Source organism: Elephantulus edwardii, unplaced genomic scaffold, assembly GCF_000299155.1.
Source record: "Elephantulus edwardii isolate Elephantulus edwardi_28Jun2011 unplaced genomic scaffold, EleEdw1.0 scaffold00030, whole genome shotgun sequence".
Classification (NCBI taxonomy): Eukaryota; Metazoa; Chordata; class Mammalia; order Macroscelidea; family Macroscelididae; genus Elephantulus; species Elephantulus edwardii.
Window position 1 is genome coordinate 19,703,280 of NW_006399780.1, and position 14,302 is coordinate 19,717,581.

The 14,302-nt window shown below is 37.7% G+C and overlaps 1 protein-coding gene across 1 annotated transcript in view; it reads right to left on the reverse strand.

Moving 5' to 3' along the window:
• Nucleotides 1-7,264: 7,264 nt before the first annotated feature.
• Nucleotides 7,265-14,302, reverse strand: part of CBX5 (chromobox homolog 5) — a 12,523-nt gene continuing 5,485 nt past the window's right edge. Inside the window, exons 3-5 of the mRNA XM_006883921.1 lie at nucleotides 13,508-13,694; nucleotides 8,863-8,963; nucleotides 7,265-7,415 (exon numbers count right to left, since the gene is read on the reverse strand). Coding sequence (XP_006883983.1) covers nucleotides 7,265-7,415; nucleotides 8,863-8,963; nucleotides 13,508-13,694 — 439 coding nt within the window. The remainder of the gene's footprint in view (nucleotides 7,416-8,862; nucleotides 8,964-13,507; nucleotides 13,695-14,302) is intronic.

A 14,302-nucleotide genomic window follows, 5' to 3' on the forward strand; every position in this document is an offset into this window, starting at 1 on the left:
TTTTTTATAGGTTAAAAATTGAGAGCCAAGGACAAAGAAAGAATAAAGAGCCCTAATGGTAAGAGGAGCTGGCTGAGCCCCTAAACTGAGATGGGAGGAGTAAGGCTCTTAAGCCCACACCTGGGCAAACAGAAATACATCCAATTTTTTTTAAACCAAAGGTAGGTTCAGACTGAATATAAAGAAGTAACATGCAGAACACAGTGAATTTGGAGAACTTAAAAAGGGGTGTTGATGCCCCAACTTGAGCATTAAACACAATTCCTTACTGGGGAGGAAGGGGTGATTTTTTCAACGTGGCTTTTTTGGCTGGGAAGATGGAGGTGATGGTTTTATTTCTTGAACTAGCTGGTTCCTATGAGGAGGTGGAGGCTTGGGTACAGGTACCACACAGGGGTACCGTGAACCCAGCTACCCTAGAATCAGTTAAGAGTGACAAGCAATGTTATAAATCAAAACTGTTGGGGAGTATTTTGCTCCTGGGACAGCCTGAGTCTGCTCCAAGTCCACGGGAAATGAGACCTTAATTCTCAAACTGCAAATGGTAAGAACAGTAGCATTTCTATCTCATGAGTCCCTAATCCAATGGCCATAGGGGGGCGGGGTGATAGTCTCTGCATGCAAGACAGAAAACAGAGTGCCTTCTCCCACAACTTTCTAAGTCTGGGCTATTAAGACTCCAACATTCAAGAAACACTGTCAACATCAGAACTAGCAGCTTTGATGGGGGTCGGGGGGCAGAGAATATGCCGAGATCACTGAGTTCCATCCTTGGAGACAGCTCAGTGAGGACAAAAGCCTGTACTGGCTTAGCCTTCGGCTCAGGCATCCTCCACTGAGGACCCTATTGTATCAACTTTGATTTGCAACGCCTCACAACACCCCTGTGAGGTAGGTCAGTATTATTACCCCCATTTGACAGATGGGGAACTGAGGCATTGAGAGAAGTGACTTGCCCAAGGTCAGTCATTAAAGAGGAGGAGGTTGGCAGAAACAGTCTGCATCCACTCAATTCTTGTTCCACTTTCCAGAGCATTTTAAGTCTCAATAGTGCACATGAAGGCAAAAAGAACCAAGCTGGGAGGTGCATGACTCTGTGAATGCAATCAACTCACAAAGATTGTGGGACCATGGAGTGTGGAGTCTTAAAAGTATTTCTGAAAGTTGTATGTTAATGGGTATAACATAAAACATTTTAACATGAAGTGTATTACATCTTCACAGGAACCTTAATAAGACTTCCTTGGAAGTACTGTATACTCCCTTTTAGTTCAAAATGTCACATATTCTTTTAAGGTACTGATTTCTCAACATTCTATACTGTATCAAGTTACCTAAATTCCTAAAATACAGAATGAAGACAGCCCACATTCAAACTGTAGTAATAACCATTTTCTCAGTGGTGAGCTCTGTAGTGTCCTGATTAGCAAACTGGTGAGGGAAGGTCAGCAACAACAGTCTCTCTGGTGGAAATTAGTAATCCTGCTTCTGCAAACTTTCTAGCGGCTTCTCATCCTTCCCCCATGTCCAGGGGGCCAATCTCTCCCCTTTCAGATGCAACTCAGGGTCAAGAATTACAATGTCCCCTAAAATTTAGGATGTAAGTGGTGACCCTTGCTTTTCTATGAGGCCGTGGAGAGGGTACGCTTATCTCTTTAACTAGCCAAGACTTGTGCAATATTCACATAAAGGAAGTCTCCTTCCCATTTCCCCTTTGGATTTATCCGGACGGAAAACAAGGTCCTCATCCTAAAACTACAGTGGAAGGGGTACTGAACCCACCTCTAGCCCTGTTTTAGAATCAAATACCAACTGCAAACAGTGACCTGAACCATGAGTGTTGTAATACAAAGTATATATATACACCTACTACAAGTCTTCTTAAAGACAGGAAGCTCCTCCTTCCTCCCCATACCCTCACAGTAGCCAACATTGCAAAAAGACCCAATTTATCAAGACACACAGTACAACCACCAGGAATATTCCAGTCATAGGAAGAATAAAATATTCTAAGACCTATATATGAATTCTGGCTACTCATCACATTAGATAAACCCAGGTACTATGCGAGATTTTGTCTGTTTAGTGTGGGCAAAAGTCCTTTAAAAAGTGTGATGAATTGGCCACATGAGCCTGAATCAATGCTTAGGGTCATGCCAGACATTCCTAGGGGACATCACAAAAAAATAGAAAATGACAGGAGAAAAAGTCCATTGGATTCAATTTGGCCTAATTTCTTAATAATAGTTTCCTATTAGACTTTCCGATTAATACTGATGGCTCTTACCTAGGCTGTGATAATTAGGTTTTGATCTATTGTGACATTAATGATCACAATCAGTTGACTTTGAAATTGTCTTAATTAATGGCCCTTTACTCATAGGCTGCCTCCAGGAGGTTGCCTCTGGTGTGGTCTCCTCAGATGATCACCATCACTTCTTCTACCACTTTAACTCCTTCCCTTACTGTCCTCAGAGACAAACAGCATTGGAGGATCACTTTCTTCTCATATACTAAGATTATTTAACAGTATCTCTGACAGAGCAGTAAGATGAGATGACATTAGGTGAAATGAGGACCAAGCAGACAACCCAAGAGAACATGATGTCAATAGGAAAAATTCCATCTTAGAAAACAGCCAAAGTCAAGCATGGTGTTAACATGGCAATGACAAGAAGTTGTAAAACGACATGAGGTAGACTGAAATTCAAGAAATTCAGCACAAGCAAAAAAGAACAGTAATTGTTTTCCAATGAAGCTATCCAAAACCTTCACTCTCAATTCATGAACAGTTCATCTAACTTCTGAAAATTCTGACTTCAAAAGCTGGTTAACATTAATTTTTCAGGGAGAGCAAAGTTACCTTATCTTGTGGTCAGAGTTGAGAATTTTGTCAAGGTCAAACTGTTTCTTAAAGGGATTAGGCACTACTATAGACCTACTACATCAGAAACTCAAGTTTGTAGATTTCTGGCAAAGGTTTCTGTACACATGATGTTAAGTCCTTGTTTAGAACCTATCACACAGAATGCTCAGATGTTAAAAACATACACCCTAAGCCTTCATTTCAACAAATCTCTTATAATTAAAAACTATGTCCCTATTTTAGGAATAAAGCCAGTCTTGTGTTAATTTTTCTAAGAAGCTGATGGAAAAAGATGTGATGCCCATGAGGAACAAATGCTGCTCAGAACCCACAGTGTTAACTGCAAAAGTTAATACTTTCCACAATCAAAGATTAACTATACCAAATGGCATAAAGCAAGGGTGAAAACCAGGGGTTCTCCAATTCCCCTAAATCTTTTTTGTTCCTCTCAGTAACAAGAGCATTTCTAACCACCCACCAGCTATCTTTATTTTCTAGAAGAAATCCTTGTTATGATCTACGGTCAGTTCAGTTCACCCAGTATTATCAATCTTTTCCACAGATTAATCAATGAATAACATCACTGTCTGGAACCACAGTCATCGCCATCCACTACAAAAGTTCAAGGGGGGGGCAGACTGTTTTCTTGAACTTTGTACTCCCCTAGGTAAAATGATCATATGAACATAACAAATGCCAATGTAGATTAAAGTGGACAGTGTATGAGTATTTCAATACAAATACACCATGACTGGGGAGGGGTCAAGGTTGAGTAGGAAACAGAAGGTAGGCAATTCAAAGCATATACTCTTGGGTGTAAGGCTGACAATCTAGTTCTGAAAGCAGGAATTAGTGGATGAACTTAGCACAAAACTGGAACACACTGGGTCTTGACTTTGCCTTGTCACAGGCATGCCTAGTACCTTTTGACAAAGGCAGAGACCCTAACACTTTAATTCTAGAAAGAATATATTTGTGGATATGAGAAACAATTTTGGCCATTTCAAAGCTAATCATCTAAACCTTCTTATGGTGCAAACAAGTATTTTAGGCACTCAACTAGTAATTCTACAAGGCAGAGGCAATCACTACTTCTTAGCTTTAACAAATTCTTCTCTTTTATTGTACCTCAGGGTGAGCTGGGTCAAATCAACAAAATTACACCATGAAAAACCCCAAAAATCTTTCTCAAGGTCCTGTGGATAATGAGACAAGACAGCAAAGTGACTATCAAACAAGGAAAAAAAGAGTTAAGGAAAATCTGACCAAGATATGACAAGAGGACCAGCTCTTTATCAACAACTGAAAACAAAAGGCAGATGCAACTAGGGACAGGCAAGGTGTTAAGATGCCCTTCAGTCAACTGCTCCCAAGAGCATGTGAAAACTGAACTATTTAGAGAAGAACTTCTATGCCTCTCCACAGGTTTAAAATGGGTGCTTGCATACAAGATGATTTTCCTAGCAGCTGATTTTAGCCTCAGGGATAGCTTTTTAGCTAGGAATCAGAACAGGTCCTTAAGTAACCTTGGTAGGCTTTGCTTGGCAAAAGCTGGCTTCAATTTGTGGAAAGGGAGATCATGTAATGCTGACTACTGGAATTCAGAGAGAGAGAGAGAGAGAGACAGTGAGAGACAGTGTGTAGGGACTTTTTGTGTTGGTTGGTTGTTGTTTTTTTTCCCCTTGAAAAAAAGGTTTTTAAAGGACTGAATACAGGGGAAATATACTTTTAGGACTTAAGATCTAGACTTTTAACTCATAGCTCCTGATAGTTCTTCCATATGGAAGTTTCTTTTTGAGGATCCAGATCTTCAAGGGCCAGGACAGCACCTCAATATTAATAAATGTCAGAGGCAAAGGCAGATGTAATCTGGTTTCCTTTGTGCTATAGGCTGAAATCAATATTTGTCTCTGGTTCTGCACTATTCTACAGAACCTGCTGGTAAGTAGACAAGAAGGGAAAAAGGTGGTTTTGCCAGCTCTCAGTAGAAGATCAAGATGATTCAATAAAAACTGAGGACGGGGGTTAGGGGAAGAGAGCCAGGTATTCAGTGAGTAGATGATACTGGATTATTTAGTTCAAAGAAAATCTGTTTTTAATGACTATCTTACGTATTACCTGTAATCATGATAATCATGTGTCCCAAATGTCTCAAAATCATTGCAGTACCAAATACTCCAATGTTGTTCATTCACATACTATACTTTTGCTTCTAAAATTATGGGTATTACTGCTATTGGGAGGTATACGCTGACTACATGGACAGACTGATATTTCTCCAGCAACATATCTACAGGCGTAGATTACCTTCAGGGTAGCCTCTTCAGGGGCTCTGGCCTACTTCTGTCACCCTTGGTTGCTTATAAAACAAATCTGTTTCCTGATCATCCTTTCTTTTAGATGCCCATCAGAATAAATACTACTAACTGATAATTTGATTAGACCTTTAGGGACTTGATTTAGGCCTTTAATTCCTTTAGTTACAAAGTAAAAAGGAAGATGAAGATAAAACACCCATTTGATGTATGGGGTATGAGTTCTCATCCAATCAAAATTACTCTTCGGAAGGATTTTCCTAGATGACTTAAACCGAAAGCTTCATTGTTCTAGTCTGTCAAGTCACTAAGCAACAGCTGTCTTCTCAACTGTGCAATTTAATATTTGATATAATTTATACAAGAATACAGAATTCAATCAGCAGTTAAGCAAGAAAGCAATGATAACAAATGCTATGAATGGGTATATGATTTGCATATTGTTTGGCTCATCTGTGGGCTGGAGCAAGCCATCCATTCCCCTCATTATCATTACTCTGAAAAATGTAGAAATGGTTGAGTGCTTGTGGCCGTACAGCTGTATATTATAAAAATCAAAAGCAGTAACAAAAATAGCCTTAAAGGCTGGTGAACTCTAGAGTTAAGGCTACTTCCAGCATTAATTTTATTTCCTCAGCTTTAGGGCTGGGACAAAGATGTTCCAAATCCTATTTCTTCACTTTTAGCTGATTCTCTAGCCCTTTTTCAAGAAGGAAAGGGTAAAGAAAAGTTGGACATTTCTTGGAGATGCTAAGTAGAAGAATATATTTGTAACCCCAATAGTTAAGTAGGAGGAAACCCAAAAGCAAAGAGTTGGCTGACTTGGAGATGATAACAGCAGTGCCTGTCACTTCTTGAGTGACAGTCTTCCATGGAACTGCATTTTAAAATATATTGTAAGTAAGAGCACGAGAGCAGAAAACAGAAAGAGCATTAATATGTAGAGGACTCATAATAGCAAATTCAGAAGTCAATAAAGCAAGAAACACAAGCATATTTCAAATTCATGCTGGTACCAATAGCTTCCCTCCAAGAAATCTCCACTAAAAATAATGGCATAATGGGGCAACTCAGGGCCACTGAGGAGTGAGTCAAGTTTGCAGCCTCTTTGGTAATAGGAATGCTGTAATAGGAGGCCAGAAAAACTGACAGAGTTAGAGGGTGCCTAGCACCCTGGCACAATTAAGTGCCAGGCAGTCACTCCAACATATATATATATTTTACAAGTAAGATGGAAAGAAATAACATATACATACTATACGTGGTAATAAAGGCTATTGTATTTTACCCCTAGTCCATCATCCTCATGTACAACAGCCGAAAACCTCTAGTTATTTAGCTTGCTATCTTATAGCAGACTGACACCAACCTTGCAGAAGCAAAGTAAGAGTCAGGGATTGCTATGCAACAAGCCCCAAAATCCTGGGACTTCCTCAAAAAACTGCACTGTAAAATTTCCAGTCCTTAAAAGGGGTAGAGTTATTTTGGGAAGATAAGTAAGGATGATCATCGGTGAGTGGCTCAGAAGACCACACTAAAAACCCTGTATTCTCTTGGGTAGGGCTAAATGAGATTGGGAGAGCCCCAACAGACACGCAGGCAGTTGTTACTGGGTTTCAGAAACAATGGACAGTATCCTTTTCATGCCAACATCTCAAAACAAAGTCTAGCCGGTAATTAACATGTTCTAAGAACCAAAGCAAGAAACCAAAACTCATTATTGTAACAAAATCCCCCTTACCTAAAAAGTGACCAACTCTGAATAGATCAAGACTCTAAGGTGATTAAAAAGTTAAAATTCATTTGAGGTCACAGGAGCACAGAAGGAAGAGATCAGGGCAAAGGAAAAGATTGTGGGAATTACACACAGTATGTAAATGCCAGGTCTTCACAGAGACACATATCATGAATCAGACCATCAGTTATGTTACAAGAGAACCAATATCAACATTTCTCCTGTGGAGCACAGTGATAAGCACATTTTTTATGGACATGTTTAGGATAGAAGGGGTGGGTAGAAGGGAGAGGTGGCAGGGAGGTGAATGTATATGTACAAAGAGAAATGACAGAGGCCACCCCTCCTTTAGCTCTTTGATGTTTCTTTCTCTTTGTTTTCTGCATCCTCAGGATATGCATGCCATGTCAGTCTCTCTTCATAAAACGCTATCACAATCTGTGGACATTTCACATTAGCTTCTTTTGCAAGGACCAGGTCTGCTTCATCTGTGTCTTTCCTGAAGAGAAAGAATCCAGAGGTTTATGTCATTTCATGAACTTAACTTACTTGATTTTCTCTTCATTTTTATTTCAAGATGAAAAGGACTATGACACTTTAGTATTTTCAAGAAGAAATTTAAAGTAAAAGAAAGAAATAATTCATCTAGATCACCTAACCACTGGATCAGAAAGAAACCGGAATCTTCAACTAGAATTTAGAAACTAAACATGGTAATAAGCGCAGTCCAAAAAGATGGAATAAGTTATATTTATTCTGCTTTCCTTATATTTGTTTGTGAGCATGTGGTGAATACACATGAACTTACACAGTTTCTGGACCATCTAAGGGAAAAGATCCTAACTCTCCTGACCATATGAACTTTTAAAAAAAATTATACTAGTTCATTTACATAATTCAGATACACTGTTTTTGAGAACCATGTAAACTTTTAAGTATTCATTATCTTCCTGGTCAGTACTATGGATTGATATAAAAAGAAAACAAACTGGCATCTGCAATAGTACTTCTATAATGGAAAACTATAAAATCTAGTTTGCTATCACATATAACAGAAATCTAGCAGCATCTCTTTAAACATGTATCTAAATCAAGAAAAAATATTTTATATAAAAATTCTGAAATACAAAGAAATTTTTTCTAAAATATTGAGATGTTGAATATATTCAGTATTATGAGAGAGAAGAGGGGAAAATAACTTAGAGCTTATATGCAAACAAATAAAAAATGAAAAACAACCTTAGAGTAGATACTCAAATTTAGATTGTGGTGGAAAAAGCTTGTCAGTAAGTGAATATGAACCATAAGTACCATATGTAGTTGAGGATGAAAAAGCAAGTCTCTAAAATTCCTTACTTCTAACAAAGTACAGTGATTTTTATAACACAGGCTTTGAGTATTCTACCAATTAACATTTCCATCAGATAAAATGTAATCTTTTGATTATACAATTTCTAAGATACTTAGCTTGCTTCCTGGCTCACAAGATAAATCACTCTGTCTTTAAAACTCAAACTGAGGGGAAGGACTACATTTTCCTCTAAAGCTACTTCTTTCTGCCAGAAGATCTAACTTGTGCCTTGGCCAGTATTAGTCTTAATGCTTTTGGGTGATAGGATTTAGATGTGTGAAAACAATGTTATAATCTTTCTATCTTAATTTTACATTTTTCTACTATGTTGTTGTTAGGTGCCTTCAAGCTGACTACAAACCACAGCAACCTTATGAACAATGGATCTGAACTGGCTCTATCCTGTGCCATCATCACCTCCACTGTATGTGAGCTCACTGTTACAAGTTACTACACTAATCCAGCTCGCTCAGGGTATTGAGAATGCTTTGATCAAAATTCTTGGTTGAGGAGCGTTAATCTTACTACCTGTTCTTCCATACAAATCAAGTGGCAAGGAAACATCACTGTGAAGTGAGGCCCTGATCTTTCTCACCATTTCATCAGGAACATTAAATCACCACAGGAATCTGTTGCCCCAATGATCTTTTCTGGTTCTAGTCCTCTCTCAAAGCCCCGAGCGATATCATTGCTCTGCTATAAATAGAAAATGAGAGAGAAAGAAAAAAAAAATTAGCATCTGGGAGAAAGATCAAAAAGCCCTTCCCATTTCTCAGTTCAACAAAGTACAAAGCTAATACCATTTGACTCTAATTATTGTCACTAATTTAGAAAAATTCTTAAGAATTTGAGAAGTACACCTTTAGGAGCTCTGGTGGTTTGATGCATTACATGCTGTGTTGCTAACCAAAAGTGGTTTGAATCCACCAGCTGCTCCACAGAAAAAAGATAGCCAGTCTCTCCCCATGATGATTTAGTCTTGGAAGCCTGATGGAGGGCTGAGACGAGCTGCAATTTACATGAGGGCAGTCAGTTTAGTGTGATTTTGTTATTATTAAAATAGTTTTTTTCATTTTATAAACATCAAGTATACCATGTTTTTAAAGACTTTTATTTTCCCTTAACAATGACCAATATTTTCATTCTAAATTCACTTAGCATTTATACTTATGAAAAAACAGAAGTAAAAATGATTCAAAGAAACTACTCAAATGGCAAGCTTCAGAGCTCAAATACCCATTTCCATGAACCTAAGTGGAGAAAAAGCCCTTATTTCTTAGACCTTTCTGAAGTAGATGAATTGTTAGCATTAGAAAGCAGAACTAGTGCTCGCTTCGGCAGCACATATACTAAAATTGGAACGATACAGAGATTAGCATGGCCCCTGTACAAGGATGACACGCAAATTCGTGAAGCGTTCCATATTTTTATTAATTAAAAAAACCCAAACTACTGTCAATGCAAATTAAAAAAAAAAAAAGCAGAACTAGACAAAGATAAAATAAAAACAAGCTAGCAATTCACTAGAAGACTGCTAAAACTTGGGTTAAAATAAAATTTATACAAGAGGCATAGGCTAATCCAGTTTTACTGTCACTGGTAAAAGCTAAATGGTTAAGACTTTATACAAATCAGGTAGTTTAAACTTTTGTTACAACATAAAAATTTAGAAAGACTGCCCAAATGAATAAAATCTCTGGTATGATTTTCATAAAAAAACCCTCTCTTTAATCTGATATTCACCTTTGTTTTTGAGAGATACAAAGAATTCAGGGTCCACATGGTCCCCAAAGAGACCAGAACCCACACTGAGAAGGACTCCCTGTGTGGATCAAGGGGGAAGACACAGAATCATAAAAACATAGCCTCTTTTGGGGGCGCTTAAGGGGAAGAGGTTCCCAGATGTGCACACAGCTGCTCACAGCTGGAATGCTGGCACATGGGCTGAGTCGTAAATCATAGCTGGCGGCTGAAAACAGTTTGCCACATAGGGAGAAAAGGGAGGGAGAATAAAAGAAAAATGTTCAAGCTGCTGAAAAGGAGGCGAGGCGAGGAAAATGCTAAAATCACCACACAGGCAGTAATCTTAAATCAGACATAATGCCGACTAACAAATTTCTTTTGCAATGATCTAAAGAAAGAAACGTAATCCTCTCCTGTCCCTTTAAAACCTACAATCACCTATCTTCACAGCTGCCTACCTGACTGCTGCCAGCACTGTTGAGAATGCTGTTAGAGGCCCCCAACAAACATTATGGAATAAGGGATGTGTGGGGTTGTCGGAAGGTCAGCAGCATTCAAACCTGATTCAGAATAAAAATCCCTGCTGGTCAGTGACTCTAGACTACTAATTCTTAAAAGGATAGATATCCTAATTTTTTAAATACATACAAATGGCTGGTGGTGTTTTAACTTTAAAAAAAAATTAGCTGGGGGGAAAAAAATCAATCAAAAGAGTAATAAAAAGGGAGAGGGGTGAAAAGTGGAAAAGACCCAAGTTCTCACTCCTGAAGGAAAAAGTATTCTAAAATCATGTGCCTTTAACATGATATTCAGACCTCATCAATAGGGTAGTTTTAAAAAGATTATAAATAAAATTAATCGGGGGGGGGGGAGAAAAATAAGTTCACAAATCCAGAGTGAAAGCTGCACCTACCTATATACCCCCTCTTATCTCTTACTCTCACTCCAATTCTAATTGAAAGCTGGTCTTTCATTTCTCTTTAAAGACTAGGAATCCTTTATTAAAACTTTCATAAAAGTACTTTCAAAATTAAAACAACTATGAGATATCATTTCACCCCAGTCAAAATAGCAAAATTTAACAGAACAGCAAGCAACAAATGCTGGCGAGGTTGTGGAGAAACTGGAACCCTGATTCACTGTCGGTGGGAGTGTAAAATGGTGCAACCCCTGTGGAAAGCAGTATGGCGCTTTCTCAAAAAGTTGCAAATAGAGATACCATTTACCCAGCAATTCCACTACTGGGAATATACCCTGAAGAGACCATAGCTGACATCCAAGCAGATATATGCACACCCATGTTTATTGCAGCTTTGTTCACAATAGCAAGGAGCTGGAAACAACCTAAGTGCCCATCAACAAACGAATGGCTAGAGAAGCTGTGGTATATTCGCACAATGGAATACTATGCTGCATTAAAAAACAAGGAACTCATGCAATATGATTCAAAATGGTTGACTCTGGAGAACATTATGCTGAGTGAAATATCCCAGTCACAAAAGGACAAATATTACATGATGCCACTGTTGTAGAATGGGACTGTCCTTGGGGTTGGGGAGAGACTGAGTAAGATGGGTTCAATAATGTATACTGCACTGAAACAGAGGAGGGAGAGAACCGTTTAAAAGAGAGATATAACTGGGTATTTCTGTCATCACAGGAGACTAGAGCGAGGGCTACATGGTGGAGGGGACCTGGGGGAGGGTTTGTAAAACAATGAAAGAATCTTTTCTTTTACTTTTCCATAATTTTTGGACTCATGTACTTATAACTTGTTAGTCAAATCTGTGTCTTCTAGGTTGCAACACCCCCATGATACATCTTCAAGGATATGAACATGTACAGCCAAGCACAATCAATAAGAGTGCATCTAAATTCCAAAATCAATCTCCATAATAGTCTATGTGTTTCCTACTGCCAAAGGGGCCCTTTAGAGTAGTGAGAGAAGATCTTCACCCTGAAACCCACAGCGTCCCTTTTCAGCAGGAAGTAGCTAAGAGAATACGCCATCCCCTTTTCCTTATGACTCAGGGTGAAGTCTCTCTCAGGGAGGAGTGATAGGGTATGGCAAAGGACACACTGACAAAGAAGATTAATCAGAACTGGCTTTGACAAGCACTGTGGCATTTGGACAAGAACAAACTGGGAGGAGGGTAGAGAGAATAATGCAACAATGAATGAGTGGAAGCCCAAAATCTCTGTAAATGTTTATGAAAATTAATAAAATATAATTATAGAAAAAAAAAGTACTTTCAGCAATACAACAAGAAAATGTGCTCGAACAATTAGAAATGTAAGCATAAAAAAGATCAAATCTGTCTTTTACTAAAATGCAAATTGGTATGTTGGTGTTATTAAATGCGACCCAAAGTATTTATTTTCCATTCAAGGTGGGGGGAATCAGAAACAAAATATAGAGATATACACATTGACAAAGAGTCAAATGTATTGTAGTTGTTTTCACCTACAAGGAATTACAAAATTAAAAGCTATTTTCCCTGAAAATCTATCTCTAAAATAGTACTTCTTCTAATCTTGGCGGCATACCGGAACTTGCATGTTGGAAAACACCAACTGCTTGGTACAATCTACAAAAAAATTGGAATTCAGCCGGTCTGGAGTGTACCAGGGCCCTAAAGGCTTTTATATAGGCCCAGGTGATTCTAATGTGCAGTCAGGGCTGAGAACTAATGCTCTTGAGGTAAGTATCCAAATAAATGAAGATAAATAGAAATGCTTTGTGGTAGTATTACTAGATGATTCAGAATTGGACTTAAGCTTTTATTTATTAACCCTAAGGGTATGATACATTCTTCACCACAAAGGCCTTCAAACCTTGAACTAAACAAAAGGACTGGAAGATCTGGAGCTTACCCTTCAGTATAAGCAGAAAAACACAATGATGGGGAGTTAAAAAAAAAAGGTGTAAACAGTGGTTACTAGGGAGCTAAAGACTGGAAGGAGTAAAATAATGGATTCAAAACCAAAATTTCATAAATAACTGAAAAATTGAAAATTATGAAAAAATTCTTATGCAAAGTATGTAGAAATAAGAGAAAAACCAACTACAAATGTGACTGTGTCCCTGAAAATATTGCTTGTTATATCAATTTCATCTTAAGGGTTGAAAATAACTGCTATCTTTGGAACAAAAGAAAAAAATAGTTCACATTTCAAAGTCCTTTTCTACCCTTAAAAAAATTCACCAAATATCTTCCTTCTCTAAGACCTTTCCATTTATAGCAAACACGGAGAGTACTGTTTTACAGAAATTTAATTTTTCCATATGGATACAATTCACTGGACATAAATTACACTTCTCATTTGGCCAGGAGAGGGCAGTGTGGTTAATCAGCATATCTTCCCAGAAATTCTTTGTTCAGTAATTTATCTTACAGAACAAAAATAACCAAACTAAGGCTTTTCTTTTCAGAAGAGTTCACGGTGGGAGAACAAAAAACAAAATAACTCTAATAACAATAAAGAGTGAAGCTTACCTCTCTCTTTTTTTTGGATTTGATATCATCAGTATTGTTTGAAAAATTGGATTTCCTCTTGTTACTTTCTGACTTCTCCCTGGGTTTATTGTTTTCACCCTCTTTCATCTTCTTATACTTTTTCATAAACTCAGAAATTAGCTCAGGGCAATCAAGGTTCTTCTCAGGTTCCCAAGTATTGTGTTCCCTGGGCAAAAGAATGGAGGGAAAAAAGCAAAGAATAGAGCCAGGGTAGGGGTGGGGGAAATAGAATGCCTTATTTAAAGAACAAAATGAAATGCAGAAAAAAAGAAAAAGTTTTTGAGATATTAACTTTATCCTAGAATCTATGCAAGGGAAATGAAAACAGACCTGTACGTAATTGTTTATAGCTATTTTCATAGTAGGTAAACCCAGAAAGCAATTCATATGTTTATCAATTGGTGAACAGATAAACAAATGTAGTATATTCAGCAGTAGAAAGAAAAAACTAATACATACAAAAATACTGAAAAACAGCAAGAAAAAACATTATGCTAAATAGAAAAAGAAAAAAACAAAACAAAACAAAAAACCCAGATGCTTAACACTATATATTGACCAAAAGGGAAAATGCATCAAAACTAAGATAAGGCAGCAAGAAGGGGCAGAAAAGAAGGATGTTTGGATACAGAGAACCTAGGGAATCAGTGGTAAGAATGCTATTATATTGAGGAGAATAAACTGAATAATATATGACACAAAATGTATGTAACACATAAAATGTGTTAAAATGGAAAATGAATGAGCCCTGTAAATTTTCACCCAAACCAAAAT